At 41.2% G+C, this 24,687-nt stretch overlaps 1 protein-coding gene across 1 annotated transcript in view; it reads right to left on the bottom strand.

The window, feature by feature from the left end:
* Window positions 1–929: 929 nt before the first annotated feature.
* adarb2 (adenosine deaminase RNA specific B2 (inactive)) overlaps window positions 930–24,687 on the bottom strand; it is a 315,732-nt gene continuing 291,974 nt past the window's right edge. Inside the window, exons 7-10 of the mRNA XM_041813798.1 lie at window positions 22,836–23,004; window positions 15,517–15,698; window positions 3,001–3,182; window positions 930–1,530 (exon numbers count right to left, since the gene is read on the bottom strand). Coding sequence (XP_041669732.1) covers window positions 1,354–1,530; window positions 3,001–3,182; window positions 15,517–15,698; window positions 22,836–23,004 — 710 coding nt within the window. The 3' untranslated portion in view covers window positions 930–1,353. The remainder of the gene's footprint in view (window positions 1,531–3,000; window positions 3,183–15,516; window positions 15,699–22,835; window positions 23,005–24,687) is intronic.

Below are 24,687 nucleotides of genomic sequence, written 5' to 3'. Positions count from 1 at the left end.
ATCAGTCTAGAGCTTCTGAAAGTCCGCCTTGGAACTTGAGAGATTAAAAACCTTTCCTGCTTAGAGCTACATGTGCAGATCTCTGCACCTGTGTGTTTGTGCGCCTTGTCTGTCAATTCATTCCAGGCTGACATGACAGGCACAGTAAACCTCCACTGTGATTTTCAAAGTAAAAGCTCGATCGGTTTGTTTCTGTGGTGAGACGACTCTTGTTTTCATACGGTACTTTTATCCTGAAGTGCTTCCGGGATAGTTTCTCTGTTGTTGCCAGTAACATGCAAAGTTACTGCGTCTATGCGTCTAGTGGCAGTGCCAGGAATTATGAGCCCTAGGAAATGCATCACATTATGTCCAACCACCGCTGCCCAAATCAAACTTGCACATCATCTATTATTGTTGCAGTGCTATCAAACAGGTTTCAGTATTGTTTGATTTTTGCAACAGTCATATCAAAGTAATTCCTAATTCTGAAAGTGTGACAACCATTAGTTATTTCTTTACCAGCCTGAATATTACTTTTATTGGAACAACAAGAATACCAAATTAGCCATGAGCTAAGAGGCTAGCTGTACCTATTTAACAGATTTCCTGCCTGATTTTGCATTAAACATGCTCTTAAAGGAAAAGGTGATATGCAATTTAAAAATCTACCTTGTGCTTGTTACATTGCAATTACAACTCAATTCAAGACGATGAGTGACAAGGGAATCGTGATGTGTTTTTCGCATATAAGCCTGCTTTAAGAGCTGGCTCTTTTCTGAACAACGGGGTCAGATAATGTTTGAGAGATGGTTTCCTTATTTCCCCATTTTTATTGTTGTGTAAAGTCATAAAAAAGGCAATACAGTACCAAATTAAGAATTTTTGTGGAACTGAAAAATCAGCTGTTATTGCTGAACTGAGTCACGTCAGTTGATGGGATGGTCTTTAATGCGTGACACTACATGGAGCTATATCACTAAAACAACCCAGATGAAGGCCACCTCCACATGTAGTCCAAGTTTTCTGATGCCAAAACTTGCTCAATATGCACTGAGGTGCGTTCACACCTCACATTGTGATTACCACTTGGTAATGCTCAGAATGAATTAATTTGTGTTAATGAAAGGTCTAAAAAGGTTGATGATGAGCAAAATCTGATTAAACCAGCGAAACATTTGTAGGCTGCAGCCCTGTATGCATAAACACAAATACAAACTAAACATGGTGTTAGCCTTGAGTTCAGAGGTTGCACTAGAAATGTCCAGGTGTAAAGGTTTAAAGAGGATGATCATGGATCTTAGCCTAAAAAAATAAAGGTTAAACACACTCTCTCTTTATCTGTCTCACACACACTCACACACACACTTGTCCTCAGTCGGACAGCAGGAACTGCTCCTGCTCTGGCGGTTTCTTGACCCAAGTGCCGAGGCCCGTCTCCTGCAGAGATCTGAACCACTGCTGCTTCACTGTCTGGTATGGACGAGCCGCCATCTTGGCCTCGCAGTACATGAGCTGACGGTCTGCTGAGTCTGACACGTGGACCCCCAGCTGAAGAAGAGGGCGAGCACAGAAGAGAAAGAGAGGAGGAGAGAGTGAGAAACATGAAGACAGGAGGGAAACAAAGCTGGGGTTGAGAGGGGAAAGGTTTCTGAAGGAGGAGGAGAGCGACTAAACAAAACGAATGAGCCGGCACAAATGCATTTTGGTGGCGTTGGGAGGAGGTCGGGGTGCTTGTGGGGGGGCGGAAGGGGGGGCTTCAACAGCTGTGTAATCTCCCCATTTAAATTTCACAAGCAATTGAACATTCTCTGTGCTTTTTGTGCGTTCCTATTGTGGCGAGGGGAAACAATGAAGATCGGAGGAGAGAGAAAGTTTCTTCTGCAGATTAGTGCGACTGCTCTTGCATGGCTCCTATATGCGGCGCGCAGGGAGCACTTAGGGCGGGGGCCTCCTCGAATACTCCTCCAAATAATTATGGTTTCATAGTCATTATGCTTTAACGGCCTCCATTTGGCGACGCAGGCAGTGTGCGTTACATAAAGTTTCAGGATGGGAATGAAAGTGCAGCGGCTCCGTGTGCTGACATTAAAGATCTGAGCTGCCAGACTTCATGAGACAGCAGAGATTTTATCTATAACAGGAAATGCAACACATTCTTTCCTAGAATCCAGCAGATGTTTCCGCATTACTATGAATTAGTGTCTGCCCGTATTCCTGATACTGTTTGTGACAAACAGCAGAAGTGCGAGAAAAGATAAGTGCTAAAAATAAAAAAAAGTTCTATATATTGTGTAGTAATAACGTGCTAAAACACACAAAAGTTAGACCTTCTCTGGGTTTGTTGTTCCCAGGTTTGTGTTCACACTGATGAGATAATGCCTCCTTCAGCTTGTTTGAAGGATGTTTCCTTTTATTTCCAAATAAATTCCTTAATCTCAGCCTTAAGAAAAGATTTTCTTTGGCCCTAAAGTAAACAAACGGATGACTGAATTAGCTCCACAAGCTAATGCCAACATCCCTATCCTGAATTTCAGAAGTTGCTTTAGTTATATCTGAGTATAACCTGACACAGACTACAGAGAACTTAATCCTTATTTTGAAATGTAAATTGTACTAAACTGTGCTGTTCTTATAAGTATCTACAGTCCAGCACGGTGAATATCCAAGTTAAAGAGCATTACGACTCAAAGTTGGTATCTGGTGCTACAGTGGCTACAAGTGGCAAGTGGCTATGTTACAGTTCAAACAGAGCATTGGACTGAGATTATGGGCCTGGATATTATAAACTAGGTTAATCAACTGGAAATTCTGGTGATTGGACTTTAACTTTAGCCGGCTAATCATATGCATCCTTAAATTGAAGTAGTTGACAAATGTTGAGATCTCATGCAAATATGCCGATTGAAAACACAGACTTACAGGAAACTTAAATCATTTGAGGACAGAAAATTATAATAGTCAGGCACTAAAAAGGCTCTATATTCTCTCGCCTACTGCTCTGTGCCCATCTGCTCTCACCTTGCGGTTCAGTCGACTCCAGCGGGTGAACAGTGTGTGTTTGCAGAGACGTGAGGGTGTCCCTGAGTCCCGTCTCCTTCCTGTCGCTGTATTCACCACCTCCAGCTGTGTGTCACCCAGAGTCCAGTTCACACTCACACATGAGGCCTTCCCCGAATGATGAAACTCAGCGTTGCTCAAACCTGCAGCAACACAACAAAGAGAGAATGAGCTTAAGATTCAGGGGACAAAGAGCAGAAATGTCTAATTTTCCTCTAAAATCTTCACTTTGTTGTTTTGACCTTCTCTGAGGCATATTCAGAGCCTCGGCTTTCTGGGCTGGAAACTGGTGTTTTTATGAAGCTTTCATACTCTGAGAGAGAGGAAAAAAGCTGCTAACAAAAGGGCTATACTGCATATGTCACCTACACTTGAGGGTATTAAGGGGGCATATTTTACCCTTTCAAGACAAGTTTATATTGGTCTCAGATGTCAAAAACATGCCTGTGAAGTTTGTTGCTTAAAAAACACTCCAGTATAGGATTTTGGCACGTCTAAAACCCCCTCTGTTTCAGCCCTGCTCAGAACAAGCTGATTCTGTGTCTGTGGCTTTAAATGTCACTGATCTGTCTGACTCCGCCCCTGACCACACCCCTCTCAGAAAATGGTTTTGGCACTCCTGTTGTTACAATGTCATTTAGCGGACATTTTTATCCAAAAGCCCAAAGGGCCCAAATTGGAAATGGCTTATGCACTAACTAGGACTTGAAGCATCAATCTCCCAGATTACAGTCAGCAGGGTAACCCACTGTGCTCCAGCATCTTAGCTGGTACCTGACTGGAAGATCAGGAGAGGTGGGTGGAACTTTCTTCCAAGTGGGGAGGGCCAGCTGAGTGGTGTTAACTCCCCACATGACATCATGAGGGGAAAATCTGAGAACGGCTTGTTTTAGCTACATTTTCTGAAAGGTGGAGAAAGAAACTGGGGGGGGGCAGGAAAGGATTTTTCTGGTACTTGAGGGGACTGTGGACAGGCCAGGGGCACATATTTATGTTATGTAAGCCTGAAAAAGTGATTTTTGCATAATATGTCACCTTTAAAATCAACTCCACTTACAAAAATGAACCCAACTCTGCATCAAACTGTGTCCACCTTCTCACTTTAAAACCATTAGCCAAGGCAAGGCAATCAAAGTAACCAGTCAGGTGTAAAGGGGGAAAAAATGAGGGAAAGTGGAAGTGATTTGGGCAGATAATAAAGACTCAGTGTAGGTGACTGAGGTGTTGGGCCCTTTGGACACTGATTTGGCCCTGAATTTTCAGTGGGCTCCCATCCCACAGAAAATTCATGGCAAAAACTTAACCTTGCGAGGCTAAGAGTGAGTGATTCATAGGAGTCAGTTTTGCTGTTTTTTCTTTAAGACTTTTAGAAAATGCTGAGTCATGTACTGCTCAGGGTCAAAACCACCCCTGCCAGAAGTCTGCAGCAGTTGAAAATAAAATTTTTGATTTTCTATTTGCCAGCAGGTACAAGGTTGATGACGTCCCAGATAGGAAATAAACCATTATGTTAACAATAAAAGGTTGACAAAAATGCTTTCACACCCGGGGTGTACATCCAGAGGATATGTCTGGCACAGAGTTGAAGGAAAATGATTTTTGGGACTAACCATGAACTCTCGATTTACTCGAAATGAAAAATTATGAAAAGTTCCACAGGTTTGATCATGAGAGATTCTGGGAAATCTTGTGTGTAAAAATCTGGGTTATAAGATGAAAAATTATTTGAAACGCCAACTCAGCTCAACTCAACTCAACTCAACTCAACTCAAACTTTATTCATAAAGCACATTTAAAACAACCGGAGTTGACCAAAGTGCTGTACAGATCAAACCAGCACAAATGACAAAAACTGATACAATACTAAGATACATAAACACAGTGCAAATATATAGAATAAAATAAGTTAAAAATTTAGTTAAGATTTTGCCAGATGTCCACTCAACCTTGATTAAAAGCCAGGGAGAAGAGGTGTGTCACTCCATATGTCCGAGGCCTCCCATGTTTTCAAAATTGTCTTTTGTGTGGCCAGCCTAGCACATGTCATCTTGGTGGTATTTCCAGTCAGAGCAACATTAAATAAGCTAGAGTGTAATATGAAATTCATTTTAGATACTGTATCTCATCTAGCACCACCAGATTTGTGCTGCACAGCAAGTCCACACTGAGTTGAAAACATGTGTACACAAGCTGACACCTGGCACGGGATTTGAGCATACTGCCACTCATGTCCAGATTGATAAATGCCGATCTGTGTATGAAAATGACTGTACAACTAGTTTTCAGTTGTACAAAGGTTTGATAAATTAGGGCCAACATGTTCAGACTGACTGCACAGTAAATCTGACTACTATGTGAACTGCACAAAAATATGTGGTTTCTGACACATATCATGTTTGTCTTTTTGTGTTTTGGTTTGCTTGTTATGTGTCTGTCATAAAACAAACAACAAGTTTTAAATCTGTACATAGGAGACTTTCATTTGAACATTTCACACACAAAAACCATAAGAGTTAACACGTATCTCTGTGGGCTATATCCTGCTTTTTCATCCTCACATGGTACAACTGATTTTTACTTCATGTCTTTATATGAGGTCAAAAACCAGTGACAATTCAGTTTAGGTTGTGTACTAGGTGTTGGATGTTGTTAACAGTATACTCCTGTTAAATGACACTGGTCAAAAAACCAAGTATTTATATTGCAGAGTTTATGGTAAGCTAAGTCTACCAGCTACTCTGTTATAATGTTGGGGCAGACGCATTTTGCAATTTTCATGTCTGCCTCTGCAATAGTAGATGACAATATGACCCCTTTAGGTGAGTTACTAATGAAGTTCTGTTTACCTGGCTAAACTGGGTGCATGTCAAACAACACAGTTATTGCAAGCAAATTTGCCGACTGTCTCCAAGACACTCTGGCTGCAGACCTCCACTGTCAGGCTAGAATTGAAACCTTTACCATTATACCACAAACTTTGTCATCCTCCATAAAACACAACCAAGAAGAAGAAGTAACAGAAGAAAAAAGAGAAAAGAAATAGATGCTTTGTGTCACCACACTCTAAAAAGTGTATTTGAGTTGAAGTTATGTAATCTTTTGCATGAGTTTGCATGAGATTTAGTGGAGGTAGTGTACTTTTATGGGCTATTTCAACTTGAAATTGCGAGTTGTTCCTTTTAGGTAGAGCTATGAGATTTGCAAACTTTAACTGAAGCAAGTTTTGAATTAAACTTACATTATCAAGACTGTCAGAGCGTTTATTTTTTCCCCTTCGTAATTTTTAAGTGGACCTGGAACAGTGAGTCCAGAGGGTGCATCCTCTATCATTACTTATGTTATTCATACCGCACCTAACAAGTATTGGCCCATTACCGCCATTGGCTGTGATTCTACCACTGGTCGCTGGGTAAAACTGGATGTTAGATTAAGGGGTGACATTTAGATTATAAAGATATGATCATCAAATAAAATAATTTTAAGAAAGCTGCCAGTTACTAAAACTGCCTCATGTTTTTACAGCGTATAACAGAACAACAGGATGTACTGTGCTGTTCCTACCAACAATACTATGTAGGAAGTGAGCAATGTACTTTTTTCACCCACTGAGGAAACAGTGAGTGTAAAAAGAAAAGGAGGAAAATTGGGGGAAATATGTGTCATGATGCTACAAACATACTCCACATGAAGCTGCAGGCTAACCCACTCTGACAGCTTTAAATCCACAGTGAATCAGTAAAATGTTCTCAGAGAGGCGACGCTTCACCTTGGTTTCCTCACAGTTATTTATACAACGTTAAAACACCTTCACATAAACACGCAGACAGATTCTAAACAACAGTTTCCTCTGATCTGTGCGCCTGACAGACAGCTTGTTACAGTACAATACCTGATGTACAATCCCACAATGCACGGCTGCAGATCATCTCTCTGCCTGCCACACTTGTTTCCCCGTCTTCACTCTTCCATTCACCAATCGCTGCTCGTCTTTTCTGCAGCTCGAATGAATCGGCTGCCACAGAAACAATCCTCAGGGTCTCTTATTACCCATCTCTCCTCTGTGAACAAAAGGCCCTCCCATCCATCCTGCCTCCTCCTTTCTCTCACTCCATTCATGCCTCATTTCATCCCTTCAATGGACCTCACTCCTCTGTTTCTCTAATAGACAATTTGATTTTTCCCTCATTGAAGACTTGATCAATTCCTCTTCAGGGAGACATGAAGGAGGATGAATTAAAACTGCTGGTTGTAGGATTCATAAGAGTACAATACACATAAAGTAGTATTAATATCTGAGGCTGCTGGGCTACAATGTGATAGATTCTATGTCTGTAGGATCTGTTCTATGTAAATGTAGGTTATTATCTGAAATACAGTCACCCATCCACCCTCTCCTGTCCCTGCAACAAGATAACTGAAGGACAGAAACTGTCACATTCAGATATCATGTTAGTCAATCTTTAAAGGTCAGGTCAGGTCAGGTCAGGTGTGGGGGCAAATTCTGCTTTGGCACTTCAACACGCCAGCCTTGGTCCTGTACTGCTCTGGCCTCCTGATGGCCATTGCGCAGGCATGTGCCCCATCTCTCCAGGTACCCTCCCAGCTGACCCCTCCATGACACGCAATTGGCCCTGAGGTCTGGTCAGGCCACTTGCTCCTGGGTACCTAGTTTGCTGTGAGCTAGATCAGGCTCAGGAAAGCATGCAGGGTGCCCGTAGAAGCACAGCTGCTGCTCTGTATCCATCAGCTGACCCTTCACATCCCCTCTCTCTTCCTCCTGAGCACATCAGCATTTGACACATGGTCTTGCCAACAATACATAGAGTCATCACAAAGGAGTCCAGCTGGAGCCTCTGGCCATCAGTCAGCATACAGGTCTCACATGATTATTGTAGGACTGTGAGGACCAGGGACCGAATGACTCCTACTTTCGTCCGCGTGCTCTGATACCGGGAGTGCCACACCACCTTGCCCAGTGAACCCATCACCCCACGTGTGAGGCCAAGTCTGCAGTTTGCAGATCAATGAAGTATACTGTCAAGGTAGGTGAACTGCTCCACGACTACACCATCCACTGACAGATTTGATGCCAGTATCCAAGATGCCCTCAAATGCCTGGGTCTTTATTTTGGTCCAGGAGACATAAATTGTCAATGCTTCAGCCTCATCACTCACAAGAGCCAACAAAAAGTCATCTACAGTCTCTGCAAGAATCACAATCATCAGTGATCTAGACATTACCAAATGACAGTCCACAATTCACGACTCTGTAACCTACCTCATTATCCAATCTGTACAGGTAATGAAAAGCAGGAGCTAAGACACACCCCTGTCTCACCCCAGAATCCACTTGGAAGAAGTCAGAGGGTGAGTAGCATTTCAGTAAGCCAATGAATATATTTTACCTGCATTACCTGTTTTAACCAGTAGCATTTACAAAACAAAATAACTTACTAAAATCTACTCAAACACATTAGGTAGCTGTTCTGCTGAGGCCAGTTTTGGCAGAGGGTAGTAAATCCTATCCAATCCAATTATACTCAGAGAATTTAAGTAAGAAAGATACATTTATTATAGTGGATATATTTGACAACCTGTACTGCCAGGTGCACACACATCAATACTTGCTCATTACCTAAGGCTCTGCTTGGGCAGTTTTTTTTCCCAGCATGCCTCTGGGCATTTTTGCACCATAAGTGAAGTCGTTGACTCAGTCATAGAACTTCCACCTGTGGAGCACAACTTAACTCATACATTTTAGATTTAACCTTTTTGAAGGAACAGTTGGAAAAACTAGTTCAAAGAAAAAGAGGTAAGGGGAAATTTGCATTTAATCTGTAACATTTTAGTTTAAAAAATTCTTAGAGCTGAATTTGAACAAAATTCTAAGTGGAGGAAGGTTTCCACAGTGCAGTTTAACTTTAAAGGAATTAAATTAACAAAACATTAATGAACAAGTGATGATGACTCAAAGATTGTATTTCTGCTCTTTAAAAGACTTTGATGTAATCAGTTTCAACAAAAACATCTGAGTATTTCTCAACTTGTTTGGTTTTACAATGTACAGATGTGCAGAGAAAGAGGAGGAAAAAAATGCTCAAAGGGTTTCACTTCAGGATCCAGTGGGGGAAGCACTGATGCTATGTTTGTGTATTATAAACGACATGACAACACAGGTTATAGCTTTAAAAACACCTGGAAAATTATCAGTAAAACTTCAGTGGTGAGGAATAACCTTCATCACTATTTACTTCATCTATTTTTGTTCTGATTCTCCAAAAGCGACCAAATCCCTGCTACTGTTAGCTGCAGTGGAAGTGAGCATCAGGACAAGAGTGAAGGACGGGCCGGTCCATCGATGTGTTTGGTCCTCAGGGTTCAGGTGGAGCTGCTTTGGCTGCGTGCGATAAGAGCAAGCCCTGTGAACCCCGGGACTGTCCTCCAGGGGTGATACTTTTAAATAACCCCCGACTCACAAAAGCCGAGGAATTCATCAGGGTCTCTGAAAGGATGAAGGAGATGAGAGGAGTGGGGGGGGGGGCTCTCTTTTCCTGTCTCCATGTTGTCTCTCTCTCTCTCTCTGTTGAGCTGCCTTCACATTGAATGGCTGTCTGATAAGCGCTGTGATTACATTGATTTGGTGTAGGGCCATTTCCAGCATCTGTCCATCTCTCCTTCCTTCACCCCTCTCCCCTTCAATAGAGTGGAGCTGCTCAGAGATGCTGCAGGTGCAAAGACCTGACAGTTTGGACACACACTCAGAAAACACACATTATTTTGGAGCATGTCAGAGAGGGAGACTTTCAGAGGTGGAGCAAAGAGGGCGGGTGAAGGTGAAGGGCAGGTGTGGATCATTTATCAGCACAAAAGAACCGCAACATTAAAGGGGAATGCTGATGTGCAGATGTTTCTGAACCTGGGCAAGAGAGAACCTGGGCAAAGAGTCGTTACATCGACTATAATGGTTGGTTTGCTTGTGTTTTTGTTGTGGCTAACAAAATAAGGCATTCATTTCTAGTTATAGGAGAAAATAACTTGTTTAAAAAAACATTGATTAATTGGACTCTGACGGTAATCATACAACTGCACACAACAGTTAAAATTGTGATAAAAATCCATACTTAAAGGGATTTAAGTGTACTTATTTTATCTATCCAAGAGGAAGAAGGCCAGCTATGATCGTTTAATAAGTCTGCTTATCTCTCCTACCCCTATATAATATGTGAAGAGGATCTACACAGAGGATTCACTTTCTTTTTGAATACTGTCTGTAGTTACCCGATAGTATCTTTCTCCACACACAACCGTTGTGACACATGCTGTCAAAATAGAATCACATGAGCCTAACTTTCAAACTTTATTCGTCATAAAAGAGAGCTGAAGAGACGCAGCCCAGTCAAATTTAAGTAGACCAATGAAAAGTAGATGTAATGTTTGTAACACAGCAGAAAAACAAGTGGAGAGAAACACGAGGTCAGATACGTGGTATAAGGCAAAATGTATTTTTATGCTATGGGATGACAGAGAACAGAAATTGCTATAAAATACTGTTAATGAAGAGACTCTTTGAAGCAAATTGCGGACGTCTATGGGTATACAATCTATGCAGTAGCAGCACAAGTACCTTTAGTGATTAATTTTTCTCTAAAACACATTAAAAGTCACATATTTTACCCTTTTAAGATAAGTTTATATTGGTCACAGAGTTCCCCAAAAACATGACTGTGAAGTTTGTCGTTGAAAAAAATACTCCAGTATTGGATTTTTGCATGAGAACAAGCTGTGTCTGCGGCTTTAAATGTTAATGAGCTGTCTGACTCCGCCCCTGACTCCACCCCTCTCAGGAAATGGATGTGGCTCTCAGTTATGAATGTGACACACAATACTAAGTTGGCGTTACTGAGGTTAAAAGTTATTACCTCCGCCAAGGAGGTTATGTGATCGGCAGGGTTTGTTAGTTAGTTTGTTTGTTAGCAACATAATTCAAAAAGCTATGGATGGATTTTATGAAATTTTCAGGAAATGTCAGAAATGGCATAAAGAAAAACTGATAAGATCTTGGGAGTGATCTGGATCACCGTCTGGATCCAGGAGTTTTTTGAAGGGTTCTTCACTATTGGGAGATAGGGCTAATGGCGGAGGTCCACGCTCTCCGAGTGCTTTTCTAGTTTTTACTGTTTTTAATGCAATCAGTTTGGATGAATTTTTAAAGTGAGGTTAACTAATATGATTTTACAGCACTGAAGCATTTTACACATTAGGTTTCGGCCATTACTGCCTGGTTTGTGGCTGCTGGCCAGAGTAATCTATTTGGGCAATTTAAAATTTTTCAAAGTTAAATGTGATTTGGAGAGGGATCCATGTTTGCAAATAAAATACCCCTTTAAGTCAGTGTCATATGCGCAATTTCAACCCTGCCTGGATGTACTAATTAAGATTATCCAAACTGAGCTGCTCATCACCAACATAAACCTGTGAGGCTATTTTAAAGTCAAATGTAGCCTAAAGTGACAAATCTACAGCATGCAGGTAGACATATTAATGTCGTATAGGCTGGAGCTGCTTTGTATTCTTTATTACTTTTTTAGGAATTGAGCCTTAAGATTTTTCAAGTCTTTATTTTGCAGTTTACATTGCAATCTTACTTCTAATGTTTCAGTATGTACCCATGTGTTCATGCAGAACACTATTTAACTTGTGTCAGTAAAAAAGTGCTATATAAATGCACTTACTATTGTGCATGCTTGTGCTGAAAAATGTAGTGTAGCTTAGTATTAGGATATTCAAGGTTATCAATATTTTCTTTCAACCCAATGTCCAGACGTATCGGTGTTGATATCAGTGCAAAAACAGTCCAAATGCACATTCTTCCCAGTTGCCCCCTCCTTCCTTATCCCAATTTGTATTGTTAAGCAAACCAGAAACTAACTGTGAGGTTGACCATACTTTGGTTTGATAAAAGAGTATAATTATCAAGTATGAGTGACCTAAGTCAGATATCTAAGTCTCAGCTTGTGAAATGTGAAACCAAAGACCACCTCAGAGAAGTCAAATGACTCCATTCAGACAGCCGTTAAACAAATTATGAGAAATGTTCCACGAGGCTGTGGCTAAAAGACTCTGTGATAAATTCATCTCAGCTATCATCAGTAGAGGACAATCCAGCACAATTATCAATCTTGATGAGGATCGCCCTCAAATAATGTTCATCCTCAGGGCAACCAATTACCCGGAGCAAAACCCTGCAAGACAAAGAGCTCCAACGCCCTTCAACAATTGCATTTTAAACCTGTTAAAAGTCTAGAAGGAGAGTGTCAGCTTTAAGTTGATGTACTGTGTGCAGCTCAGATGATAAAACCTGCTCTGAGTGTGTGATTGTCTTTGTTCTTATCAATGATCCTGAGCTACAAAACGTGCCCTACATCTGCGCGTTGCTCTGCTGCTCTGACTGGCCTAGATCTGAAGTGACGTCTGATTCAGTCTCGACAAGTTGGGTGTCATTCAGATCCTCTTCCAGCATTCATCTCCACTACAAACGAACGCCGGCGGTCTCTGCGGAGCCCCCGGGGCTGACGTGCCAGACGACTTCTCTGCTGCTGCTTGTCTGCTTGGCACAATGTGACTGTGGAGGAGCACAGCAACACCAGTTTGTCAAGCGCATGTGTGAGTGTGTGAGCGGGTGCTGTATGTGGGATCTGTTGTGAGATGACACATTTATTAAAAGGATCTTCTGAAAATAGACACTGTATACATATGGCCCAGGATCTCTGTATGGGAAGGCCCCAAATGAACACACAGACACGCTTTTATTTAGCACAGAGAGGAATGTCACTGCTAGAAAGCACCGGCTGACATTTAGCTGGAGAGAAGAAAAAAACGAGTGAAAGAGCCAAAAAATAAGATCAACCAACCTCTGAATTCCTGTTATACTGAGTTTAAACAGACTGTAGCTATCTACAAAGATATAGACTGTTCCTGGTGTTTTTCCGTTATGCTCTCAAAGAGTTAGATAATCTAAATCAGCTAAATGTTAGAAGCATTTCATGAAAAATTAAGAAAAGACTGTCCCCCACAGATCTTTCCTGTGATGCCTTGTTAAAAACAGTTATCCATTATATTCTTAAAATCAGAAAGTGACATTTTCCTTCTCAAAGTCCAAAAGTTATTACATGTGTGATACTTTAGTGTCTAATAACCTGTTGAGTTATCAGTTTATTCTGGTATTCTTAGACTGATGGTCTACATGACCAAGAACTAGAAACGTTTTGAGATTTTTGTGTTTTTGTTACTAAGAGGCTCAAGGTGTTTTCACTGTGACTCTAAAAACACTGGCACCTGAGACCCTCTCACATCTGAAGACTATTTGTCAGCAAGCCACTGAGTTTTTAGTCTCAGACTGGGATTTTGCAAAGACTGTGGGTCACTAACTACTAGACTAGAATACAAGTCCTTTTGAGATTATTTCCCATCATGCATCAGGAGCAGGGAACATGATGTAGAAGTAGATGGCGATTGCATTTGAGTTAATATCTCTTATAATCAGATTTTTTAAAAATCATTTACATCGAGTAGAAGCGAAAAGAAAGTTATACACTGAAGCAACTTTGCTTGTTACTGCAACAACTGAGGAACTATCACGGAAACACTTCAGAATAAAAGTACCGTATGAAAACGGGAGTCGTCTCACCACAGAAACAAACGGATCAGGCTTTTACTTTGAAAATCCCAGTGGGAGTTTACCGTATTTGTCACGTAGGCCTGGACTGTTTGATATTGTCAAAATGCCAAGACTGTAAAAAAAAAACTGCCTTAAAACTGCTAAAATCGAGTCTTATTGCCACCTTACACCCAACGGCTGAGACAACGGGAACGAGCTGCGACTTTAGCAAGACTTCATGATTTTAATCTGACTTTGGAATTTTGTCTGCGACTTTGAAATCGGAGGAAAAGTCATTAGGTGAAAGGCAAATATAAAAAAAAACAGCGTAGGTTAGGAATGAGGATGAATTGTAGTGTATGGAGACGACATAACTTAATGAAAAGTACTTAAACACATTGTCTTGAGTTTGGTTTAAACAGAATATTAAAGTGTAGGAACGTTTCCACAGTGTTTAACTTATAAAAGTCAAGTTAACCTAACATAAATTTACAAATAATGATTAATCAAAAAAGTATTTCCACTACTTAAAAACTTTCATGTTATCAGTTTCAACAAATAACTTGGGCAGATTGTTTGGTTTTACAGCGTACTGATCTTTCATTATTTTGGACTTTGGGGTTTACAGTGTGGACCTGCACAAAATTTAAAATCACAAATATGTTGTATTGTCCACAAGTCTGTTTACAGCGGGGGTAAACTTTTCAAATTCCTAATTAAATTTACTTCTTTTTTTTTCTTTAGATGTATTTTTTTTGGCCTTTTCATGCCTTTATTTGATAGAGGAAGGACAGTGGATAGATTCGGAAACAGGGAAGAGAGTGGGGAGAGACATGCGGTAAAGGGCCACAGGCCGGACTCAATCCTGGGCCGCCCGTGTACATGGGTAATGCCTCAAACCACTTGACCATCTGCGCTCCCAAACTAACTTCTTCTTTATCTGCGTGTTTGAGTGCTTCCCGCCTCAACCTTCACAAGCCAAAGAGAGCCCAGACAACCAAAACAAACTTAGTTTGTATGAATTAGGTGATAGGCTGGCACAGCAGCATGTCCAAACAACCAAAATTATGTGGGAGAGATGTACAAAAAAGGAAAAGAGAAATGACTTTTAAATTAAAGAAAGATGTGTTTAAGATCTGGCAAGTGCTAGCACAATCATCACCTAACGTCAAGCCCATCACCATGTTCACAAACGGATAGAGCATTATTCGCCACCTAAACTCAAGAAGTCAGTAGCATTGCAAGATCAAATCACGTCTTCAAAACTACTATTGTCAGGTAACAAGTCGTTAGGTTTTTCAGTTTTATCTTAAAAACAGTCCGATTTTTGACATACAGTATCACAGCAGGTGGTTCTATCGGGTTTCTGTCCATCCACAAAGAAATGCACTTCCTTAAGTTGAAAACTGTGGCATCATACATGTTCAGGCTAGGCGGTTATTTTTGATTTTATTTTACTACAATATGATCAGTCACAATAAACACTGCAAAGTCTGAATTTATCACAATAAATCTAAAAAAGGCTGGGGAGGAGGGTCAGGCTTCACACCATTTTGATGCAGCAAGAAGAATCTGAAGCTAGATTTTAGTCACTGATTAACTGTTGCCCATTATTGGAGGAAAAATAGTGTTTGGGATTTATTTTGAAGTCAGGAGAGACATGTTTCAAACACAAGTACAGAATTTAAAGAACTCATAACCTGTTGCAAAACTCTTCAGTGGTTATTCTATTACCAAGCCTCTAATTATCGGATGTATTTTTGCACCCTTTTCTGTCTCTAAATGTACTTCCTGTGAATGCCATTTGTCTGTGTTCATACCGCTGAGTAGTGGCTGGTTACGTCTGTGTGTGGGAGGCAGTGGACCCAGCCGCTCCAAACGCTGGTTCAGAACTCTGCCCAGATGTCCTGTGTGATGAAGGCTGCCGATGGTCACGCTGTGCAGGTACACGGGCTCCACAAAGTGGCTCAGCAACGCCCCCTGAAGGCCCAGGATGTTCCATCTGGAGAAGAGAAAGAAGGGAGTGAAGAAAATCACAGAGAAAGAGGTATAATGGTCGAGGGAGAAGACAAAAATGAGGGAGGAATAGAAAAAAGAACCAACAGTTGGGGGAAGGAGACAAAAATAGGTGAAAAAGCAGGAGAAAGATGGAAAGAGAGAGAGAGAAGGGGGGGGAAGAGAGCAAGCGTCAATGACAGGTGGAGACAATTTGATCATTATCTTGATGTGGGACGTGATGAATAACAGACAGGACCGACAGCACACATAATCTGACAGACACACACGTCCTCAAACCATCACCACCAACATCAACAGCAGCAGCACAGCCAAAGGTCAGTGCATCAGCATTCATTAGATGGAACAACACATTACCATGTGTGCATTCATCAGTGCCACAGAGGTTAATGCACTGCAGGAGAGCTGCGTCGATCACCTCAGTGTTTGTGTACCGGGATCCACGTGTGACATAAAATCACTGTGAGGCTAATCCTCACGCCTGATACTGTAGCCAGCTGGTCATGTGCCACTTTCAGCTGAAACTCTCTCTATTTAGCCACCAGATGCTAATTTATGGGTGCAAAATGATAATTAGCATGTTTATTACCAGTGCTGCCCTTCATAGACAGAGAAAGAGAGAGACAAAGAGAGAGAGAGCTGCGTGCTCTCTGCAGCTCTGGACTAATGAACTTATGCACAATCAAAGCCTGCACGTTCTGCTGCTAATTTTTAGATCATTGTTCTTTTTGTTAATCAATGTCTCTTTATCATGGATGCAATTAAAGTGGCTGCTTGTTTTTTCTCTTCCCTTGCAGACTTAATAATTACTCATTATGGCTTCTTTCCATCTCGAGCAGTCAATTAACATCACGCAGCAGCGCCCGCCTACGCTTTACCTGCTATCTGTCGGCAGAATCTGTCCTTCCTCTTTTAAACAGCAAGGAGGAGGAGGAGGAGCACACACACTTACACACGCCTCAACCAAAAACAGAAAGAGTTTAGCCTGAAATATTAATTTACTCAGAAAGCGACACCGTGAATCAGAAACATCTTCTAATCTCATGCAAGAAAAGGCAGCCATCTGGCTTGGGCGTGTGAATTTAAAGAGAGGAGAGACCTACTCTCTCTTGCTCTCTCTCTCTTTCTCTGTACATCCATCCTTTTCTTTCCTCCCCCTGCTAAACGCCGACCATTAAAGTAATGTGTTCATCTGCATAAAACTGCACTGGAATTGAGAACATCATCGTTATATAAAAAGCCATTTAGGCCCCTCAATTAAATCCAGCTGTCGACTTCAAATCAAATATTAGCAAAGGAGCTCTGCAGGGCCGGGATTAAGAAAACAAAACGAGGATCAGCAGGTGAAGCATTGCACATTATCAGAGATGTTTATGATGAGAGCAAAGATCCTAAAATCCCCTGCGGTCAGGGCTGAACTAACTGTAATAAAGAACAGGAGCTGAAGGAAGCAGGCGAATAAAAAGGTAATGGGAGGTTACAAAATGAGTGTGACAGAGGACGAGAAGAGCATCCAAGGGATCGCTTTAAGACTGCACTGCACTCCACCCTCCACTTTGACCTTGATAAACTGGCCCTTGGTGACCCACTCACTTTAACGACGGCCACCCATCATTTACACCGATATAAAAAACGGAGAGAGGAGGCTGCGGAGCAAAACGAGTGCGTCTGCTGTCTGGCCTGGTGGAGGAGGGAAGGGGTGGTGGTGGTGGGGGGGATATGTGAGAAGGGAAGAAAAGCAGGGTGTCCCTCCTCCCTCCGTCACTCTATTTTTTTGTAAAGTAATTGCTTTCACCCCCGATGGTGACCTGGGTAGATTTAATCACACCATCTCCAGCCTGGGCCAACTGAATCAAATTGGTCAAATTAACAGAGGCTCCACAGGAGAAGGCTTCACCTCTGTGTGTGTGTCTGTGAGAGTGTGTGTGTTTGTGACAATCCTCTCACACATACAGCAGTGTCTCAGCTGTAGTCTGCTATGGCTCAGTTGGCACAGCACCGTGCTGACTAAGCTAAATTCATGGGTTCAGTCCCCGTTAAGAACCCCATCCCACAGGACGGTATTAAAAACTGATTTAAGAGCCTTTAAGGTAGCTCACCTGGTGGAGAAAGTTGAGCCCTTATCATAAGACCCTCTTATACATGCACAAATCTTTACAGGGTTGGTAATCAGCAGTGTACCTTGTGTTACACTTTATTGCCAAAAATATTCGCTCACCTGCCTTGACTTGCATATGAACTTAAGTGACACCCCATTCTTAATCCATAGGGTTAAATATGACGTCGGTCCACCCTTTGCAGCTATAACAGCTTCAACTCTTCTGGGAAGGCTTTCCACAAGGTTTAGGAGTGTGTTTATGGGAATTTTTGACCATTCTTCCAGAAGCACATTTGTGAGGTCACACACTGATGTTGGATGAGAAGGCCTGGCTCTCAGTCTCTGCTCTAATTCCTCCCAAAGGTGTTCTATCAGTTGAGGTCAGGACTCTGTGCAGGCCAGTCAAGTTCATCAACACCAAACTCTCTCCTCCATGTCTTTATGGACCTTTGCTTTGTGCACTGGTGCACAGTCATGTTGGAACAGGAAGGGGCCATCACCAAACTGTTCCCACAAAGTTGGGAGTATGGAATTGTCCAAAATCTCTTGGTATGCTGAAGCATTCAGAGTTCCTTTCAGTGGAACTAAGAGGCCAAGCCCAGCTCCTGAAAAACAACCCCACACCATAATCCCCCCTCCACCAAACTTTACACTTGGCACAATGCAGTCAGACAAGTACCATTCTTCTGGCAAGCGCCAAAACCAGACTCGTCTATCAGATTGCCAGATGGAGAAGCGTGATTTGTCACTCCAGAGCACGCGCCTCCACGCGCTTTGCATTGCACTTAGTGATGTATGGCTTGGATTCAGCTGCTCGGCCATGGAAAACCCATTCCATGAAGCTCTCTACGCACTGTTCTTGAGCTAATCTGAAGGCCACATGAAGTTTGGAGGTCTGTAGTGATTGACTCTGCAGAAAGTTGGCGACCTCTGTGCACTATGCACCTCAGCATCCGCCGACCCCGCTCTGTCATTTTACATGGCCTACCACTTTGTGGCTGAGTTGCTGTTGTTCCTGATCGCTTCCCCTTTGTTATAATACCACTGACAGTTGACTGTGGAATATTTAGGAGTGATAAAATTTCATGACTGGACTTGTTGCACAGGTGGCATCCTATCACAGAACCACACTGGAATTCACTGAGCTCCTGAGAGCAACCTAGTCTTTCACAAATGTTTGCAGAAACAGTCTGCATGCCTAGGTGCTTGATTTTATACACCTGTGGCCATGGAAGTGATTGGAACACCTGATTTCAATTTTTGGTTGGGTGAGTGAATACTTTTGTGAATATATAGTGTGTATATATATATATATATATATATATATATATATATATATATATATATGCTGCAGGCCTATTTATTTAAACTTTTGTGTTGCTGTTGTTGAAAATCAAGCTTTGGCTGCTTGGTAAGTTTTGGCATCATAAAATTTTGCCTCACTGGCTCTTGGGGTCTTAGCTTTGTGTTAGCATACTGCCTTTGCAGGAGTTTGGAAAGATTTCACAGCAGTGGAGAGTCGTTTCTGGTCTGGGCAGTTTACAATTCACCATCACATTCTTGTCCTTGTGTGTAGCAAATTCACAGTGCTGTTCTTAACTCCACTCATCTAAAGAAACTCTTTTTTGAATGTTGAAGTATGGTCCATCGATCCATGTTTGTCTATCTAAGCCACTCTTAATATCTCAAAAATAGTTTGAAGGCCTTTTTTCAAACTTTGATTGCTTACTAAGGATAAACTTAACACAATTCTTAGTTGCAAAGTCAAGATAAAAAAACACCTCACTGTGCTTTCACTGCGCAGTAGTACATCTTACTGTGGCCATATTAGCCCCAGCAACAGTAGAAATAAACATGTTTATACCCTGGTTTAAAAAATAATTTTGTTCAGAGGAGTTCATGTCTTTATGGGCACACACTGCAGAGGATGAACTTCTCTTTATAACTTGTTAGTTTCAGTTTTCAGATCAGAGATATTCATAATCAGGGGAATGGTTGATATGGCTGCAATATGGCAAAGTGTATCTGTTTGTCAGAGAGGTTAAGACCTGTCTCCATTCCAACTCATCTTTTAGTTTGAGAGGGAGTTCTCAATATGGCGGCCGCCGTGGATAGGCTTCAAAAGCCCCGTTCAGTATCCAAATGGCAGACATCGCTCAGACTTCGTCCAACACTTCCTACAGTCTATGATCTAAGATAGTTGAAGTCTCCCTCTGCCTGTAAAGATGCTCTGATGTGTACACATCTATGCCTCACTCCTCACACATGAAGACTGTGAAGCGTGAGAGCAAAGCTGTCCCGATTTAGCGTCTCCGTCTGTCTTGTTTAGGCTGCCAGCATGTGCACAATACATTCAATACATATTAATTTTACAACAAACACATGCTCTCTTCTGCTGTTCTCTACATGTAGTCTACAAATAACTCAATAAGAAATAAAGGATAAATAAATAAAATGAATTTTCATTATTCCCAATGTGAAAAGGGATTTTCCTCATATCTTGGCACATGTCTCATAAAATCGAAATAAACATCCCACAGTTAGCCTGACAAGCATCACTCCTTCAGATCAGCAGATTAAAACAAGGACGTGATTAATACACTAATTCATTACAGCAGGATTAGCTGTTCAAGCCACATATGGGAAATCGATAGTCATCACCAGGACTCAAAAGCTTTCACATCCAGCATGGCTCAGGGCCACACAGTCAAACCCACACAGTCGCACATATATACTGAGGTAAATATCAGACCAACCTGTATTTTTATTTAAACAGAGATCAGCTGTTTTCATAAAGAACCTAATCTCCTCATAAAGTTAACCCTTCAGCCAATACTTTGCCCATCCTTCTCACAACAAGGCCACAGATCTCCACAGTGGGATGATGAACCTATTGCATGAGTTTGTGTTAGGGTGTAATGTGTCAACCTTTACAATGAAATCAACACAATCCATGTACTTCCATCTGCAATGCTTGGAAATAAACCTTCATAATATCATCAAAACAATGGAAAGAAGTGCAGTTGAACTCCCAACAGTTCCAGTGCAGGAAGGTTCAAAATCAAATTTGCATCACTGACTGATAAATATATGAAATAGAAAAGCTATGTATGGAATAAAGACAAGAGGGTGGACTGATTTCCCTCTTTTCCATTTTCTAAATTGATCACAACATCATCATTATCATATTTAGAAGTGTTTTTTTTTTTACCGTGTATACTAGGGGTCCAAGATCATGCCGGCATAAATTCACCATGTACTACTTCTTTAAGCTTTCTTTCAATTTTTGTTTCATGTCAATAGGCCAAGTAAAACAGGAAATATGTTCATTTAAAAAAAAAAAAAGTTACACCTAGGGGCAGTGGACCATGCTGCACAGGACTGGCACTGATATTTTTCATAATGTCAGCATATTATAATTTCTTTTTAAAAATGACAATATATTGTTTTAAATAACAATTTAAAAAAAAAAACATTTTTGTGGGGTGTTGTGTTTTTTGGAGGCCCTATATCTAATACAGTAAATTAAACCTTAAAAATATATAGTTTTCATTTTATAAAGTTGAGGTAGTGCCAAAAAAGATTATATCAAACAAGAGCATGGTATACATTTTTGGAGTGGATTATTTTGTCAAAAGAAAATTAACAAAATGGCAAAATAGCCAGTGGACCTCTAAGGGTTAAAAAGTGATATGTGACCAAACTATAGAGACATCATTAGTACAAAATTATTTGCAAAAGCGTTAATAGATCCACAAATGCATACACAGATTCACACATTTGCAAATTCCCATCTAGAGATAAGGTATAAATATGCCCATAAAAATTTCATGCTCTACGCAATGATGATTTACGATGCTGTCTGATGGTTTACAAAGAAAAAAATACCCCAAAGTTGAAGATTGTGCTTGTGCTTCTGCTCTCACTGTGTGTCTGAAGTCGTATGACCAAAATATCAAACATCAGAAATCCATCTGACCAGTAGTGAACAGCTGGACAGGTCTTAGTTGGGTCATGGCCAGTCGTCGTTTCCGCCGTACACTACACGATAAACGACGCACGATCCTACTGAACGTCAGAGCGTCCTCCAACTGAATTGTGTGATTAAACATTCGTGGCTAAATCAGATGAAATTCACACAGTGTACTCTTGGTTTTAGCATTTAAACCTTTGAACATGTTTGGTGAATTAGGCAGTGTCTTTTAGGCTCATTCGTTCAGGTTTATGGGGGAAAAGCTCTGAGTTTTCTCACCGGATCACCATCAGTGGGTCTATACCATGATAAGAGTGGGCCCAATAACAGCATAATGACATAGACACACCCCTGCCCCTTTATCTGTGTACAGCAAGCGGCTGATTTGTTGTGCAAAGTGTGCTACCTCATGAGTCTGTAGTGGCGCAACTTTTTCACAACATTTCTCTGTCGTTATTATGCATTCAAGGAAAAAAGGGAACCCTTCATTTTCCTCCTGTTGTCTGATCCTGTTTTCTTCTGGGAAAAACAAGACCTTAAAGTTCAGCAAATCAGTCATAAAGATTAAAAAAACATGATGGTGCAGCAGGACAACTGAATATGCTTTCATGTTTGGACATAAAGCTCTGTAAAGTCTGATTAACATGGCTGATTCTACAGTGAAGATTAAAAAAATGGATTTGTTTATTATCAATCAAAAATGAAATCAAATCACTAATTAACCTGACTTTCATTTGGTGAAATAATTCTTATTTTTTGTTAAAGTTTAGCCTAGTAACAGCTCCTGTCCTTGCATACTGTTGTGGAAGTCGTAGGTGTGGAAGTCTTAACATTTAAGTGTAGAAAAGTTTGTGGTTTTGAATGAAAAAGGTGAAGGAGCTCTGAGTGATACAGAAAGCTGCTTTTACCTCTTTGGTTTTGAGTCAGTTCACAAATAAAGAAATGAAAAAGGGAAATGAGGCAGGTTATGAGCTGAAATTGAAGAAAAACAATCCTTAACCGAGAAAGAAAGACTGTTTCACACCTAAAAGGCACGATCTGAAAGCACTGACCTGGTGATTTTGTCCGTGCATGACATGGTGATGAGTTGCTCGCCCTGTAAAACACCGTCCCAGGTCTGGACCGCCCCTCGACATCTCACCGGCACTGTCCCCTCCCCTGACTCAATTTTGGTCCGCAGGTGGCTGCGATGCTTCCTCATGAGGTGTCTGCTGCTGTGAACTGAAACACAGAAAATCACAGCCTGAGCTTCATCATGCCACATTATGTCAGATCTCATTACACGGCTTTACTGGAAACCCAATTCAATTATTCAGTAATGAAGTCTGTTATTTCTAAATAACACAAAGCAGATTTAATCATGCCAACCAGCAGCCAAGATTCATTGTGAAGATTTCTGATCAAATTAAATAAAAATACAGCAAATTCAGAGGAAAATTACTGAAACACTTCTATGAGATTTTAATCAGATGACAGGCAGAGGATAACATCTGTAATTTCTCTCAGAGCTGAAGTTTAAATGAGGTTAACAGCTTCATTTAGGGAATTAAATCTTTTATCTGAGGATGGCTGGCTGTCTAGTTGTTAATGAACTAAGTGTTTGACTGATTGTTGATGGACGATGATGATGACGATGATGAGCAGTCTGCAGTTTGGAGGAGAGAAAAGACACCAGTCCTCTTTATTAAGAAGTTTTGGATCACATATATTGAAGGCTACTTAATATAATGCAGGGTAATATAGCAGGATTAATATGAGCCTTTAATATTTGAACCTTGAAAGAGAGCACAGAACCATAGTGAGTGTCATCATTTATCAGTTACATACACTTCCATAGTTAGACAACAGGGTGGAGAGATGTGGGGTGAAGTTCCAGTTCAGTAAAGTTCAGACCAAAGATTCACAACAAAACAGGTTGAAATTTGAATCTGCTTGTGACAGGGTGAAATTCTGAAAGCCTGCCAGTTTACACTGCTGCAACTGGAGGGGAAGATATTTTTCATAGCAACTCTAACAGTCAGTATATTTAAAGTTTTAGAATCCCTGATGAGTTAAATGAACTCAAAACATACTTATACTGAACATGATGGAAAAAGACTGCTTGGTTCAGTGTACACCTTTCAGTAGTTCTTAGGCGTAATCACTTAAATTAGCCTGCCTTGAATGGCATAAATGTTCAAAATTTAAGTGCATGTAGATCTATGAAAAACTATTCAAACATGTTGCCCGTTAAGACGTGACAGACAGAACGTTCATCCAAACACCCCTTGAGTTTTTTTTCAAAGGCTCTGCCTTTTCCCAAATGCTGTCATTGAGTGGTTTTCTGGCATGCCAGGTTAGGTGATGATTAGACTCTTGCTGAATCTGGTCTGTAGAAGGGCAAAAACATCATCAACAAAAGGTCAAGAAGCAGGCTAATAGCATGTTTCTCATGTCCGTCCATCCATCCATCCATCCATCCATCCATCCATCCATCCATCCATCAATTCATCCATCCATTTTCCTCCGCCTATCCAGGGTCGCAGTCCCAGGCCAGAAGGGATATATAATCCCTCCAGCGAGTTCTGGGTCTCCCTCTGGGTCTCTTCCCAGTTGAACGTGCCCGGGAGACCTCCACAGGAAGGCACCCAGGAAGCATCCTGATCAGATACCTGAACCATTTCAGCTGGCTTCTTTTGACGTAAAGGAGGAGCGGCTCTATTTCTAGATCCTTCCAGATGTCCAAGCTTCTCACCCTATCTCTAAGGCTGAGCCCGGCCACCCTCCTGAGGAATCTCACTTTGACTGCTTGTACCCGCGATCTCATCATTTCAGTCATTACCCAGAGTTCGTGAACATAGGGGAGGGTCGGGACATAGTAAATAGAAAGCTTTGCCTTTTGGCCCAGTTCCCTCTTTTCTCTTT

This window comes from Cheilinus undulatus, linkage group 19, assembly GCF_018320785.1.
Source record: "Cheilinus undulatus linkage group 19, ASM1832078v1, whole genome shotgun sequence".
NCBI classification, from domain to species: Eukaryota; Metazoa; Chordata; class Actinopteri; order Labriformes; family Labridae; genus Cheilinus; species Cheilinus undulatus.
Note: the sequence above shows the minus strand (reverse complement) of the source record. Positions and strands in the feature narration are given on the sequence as shown.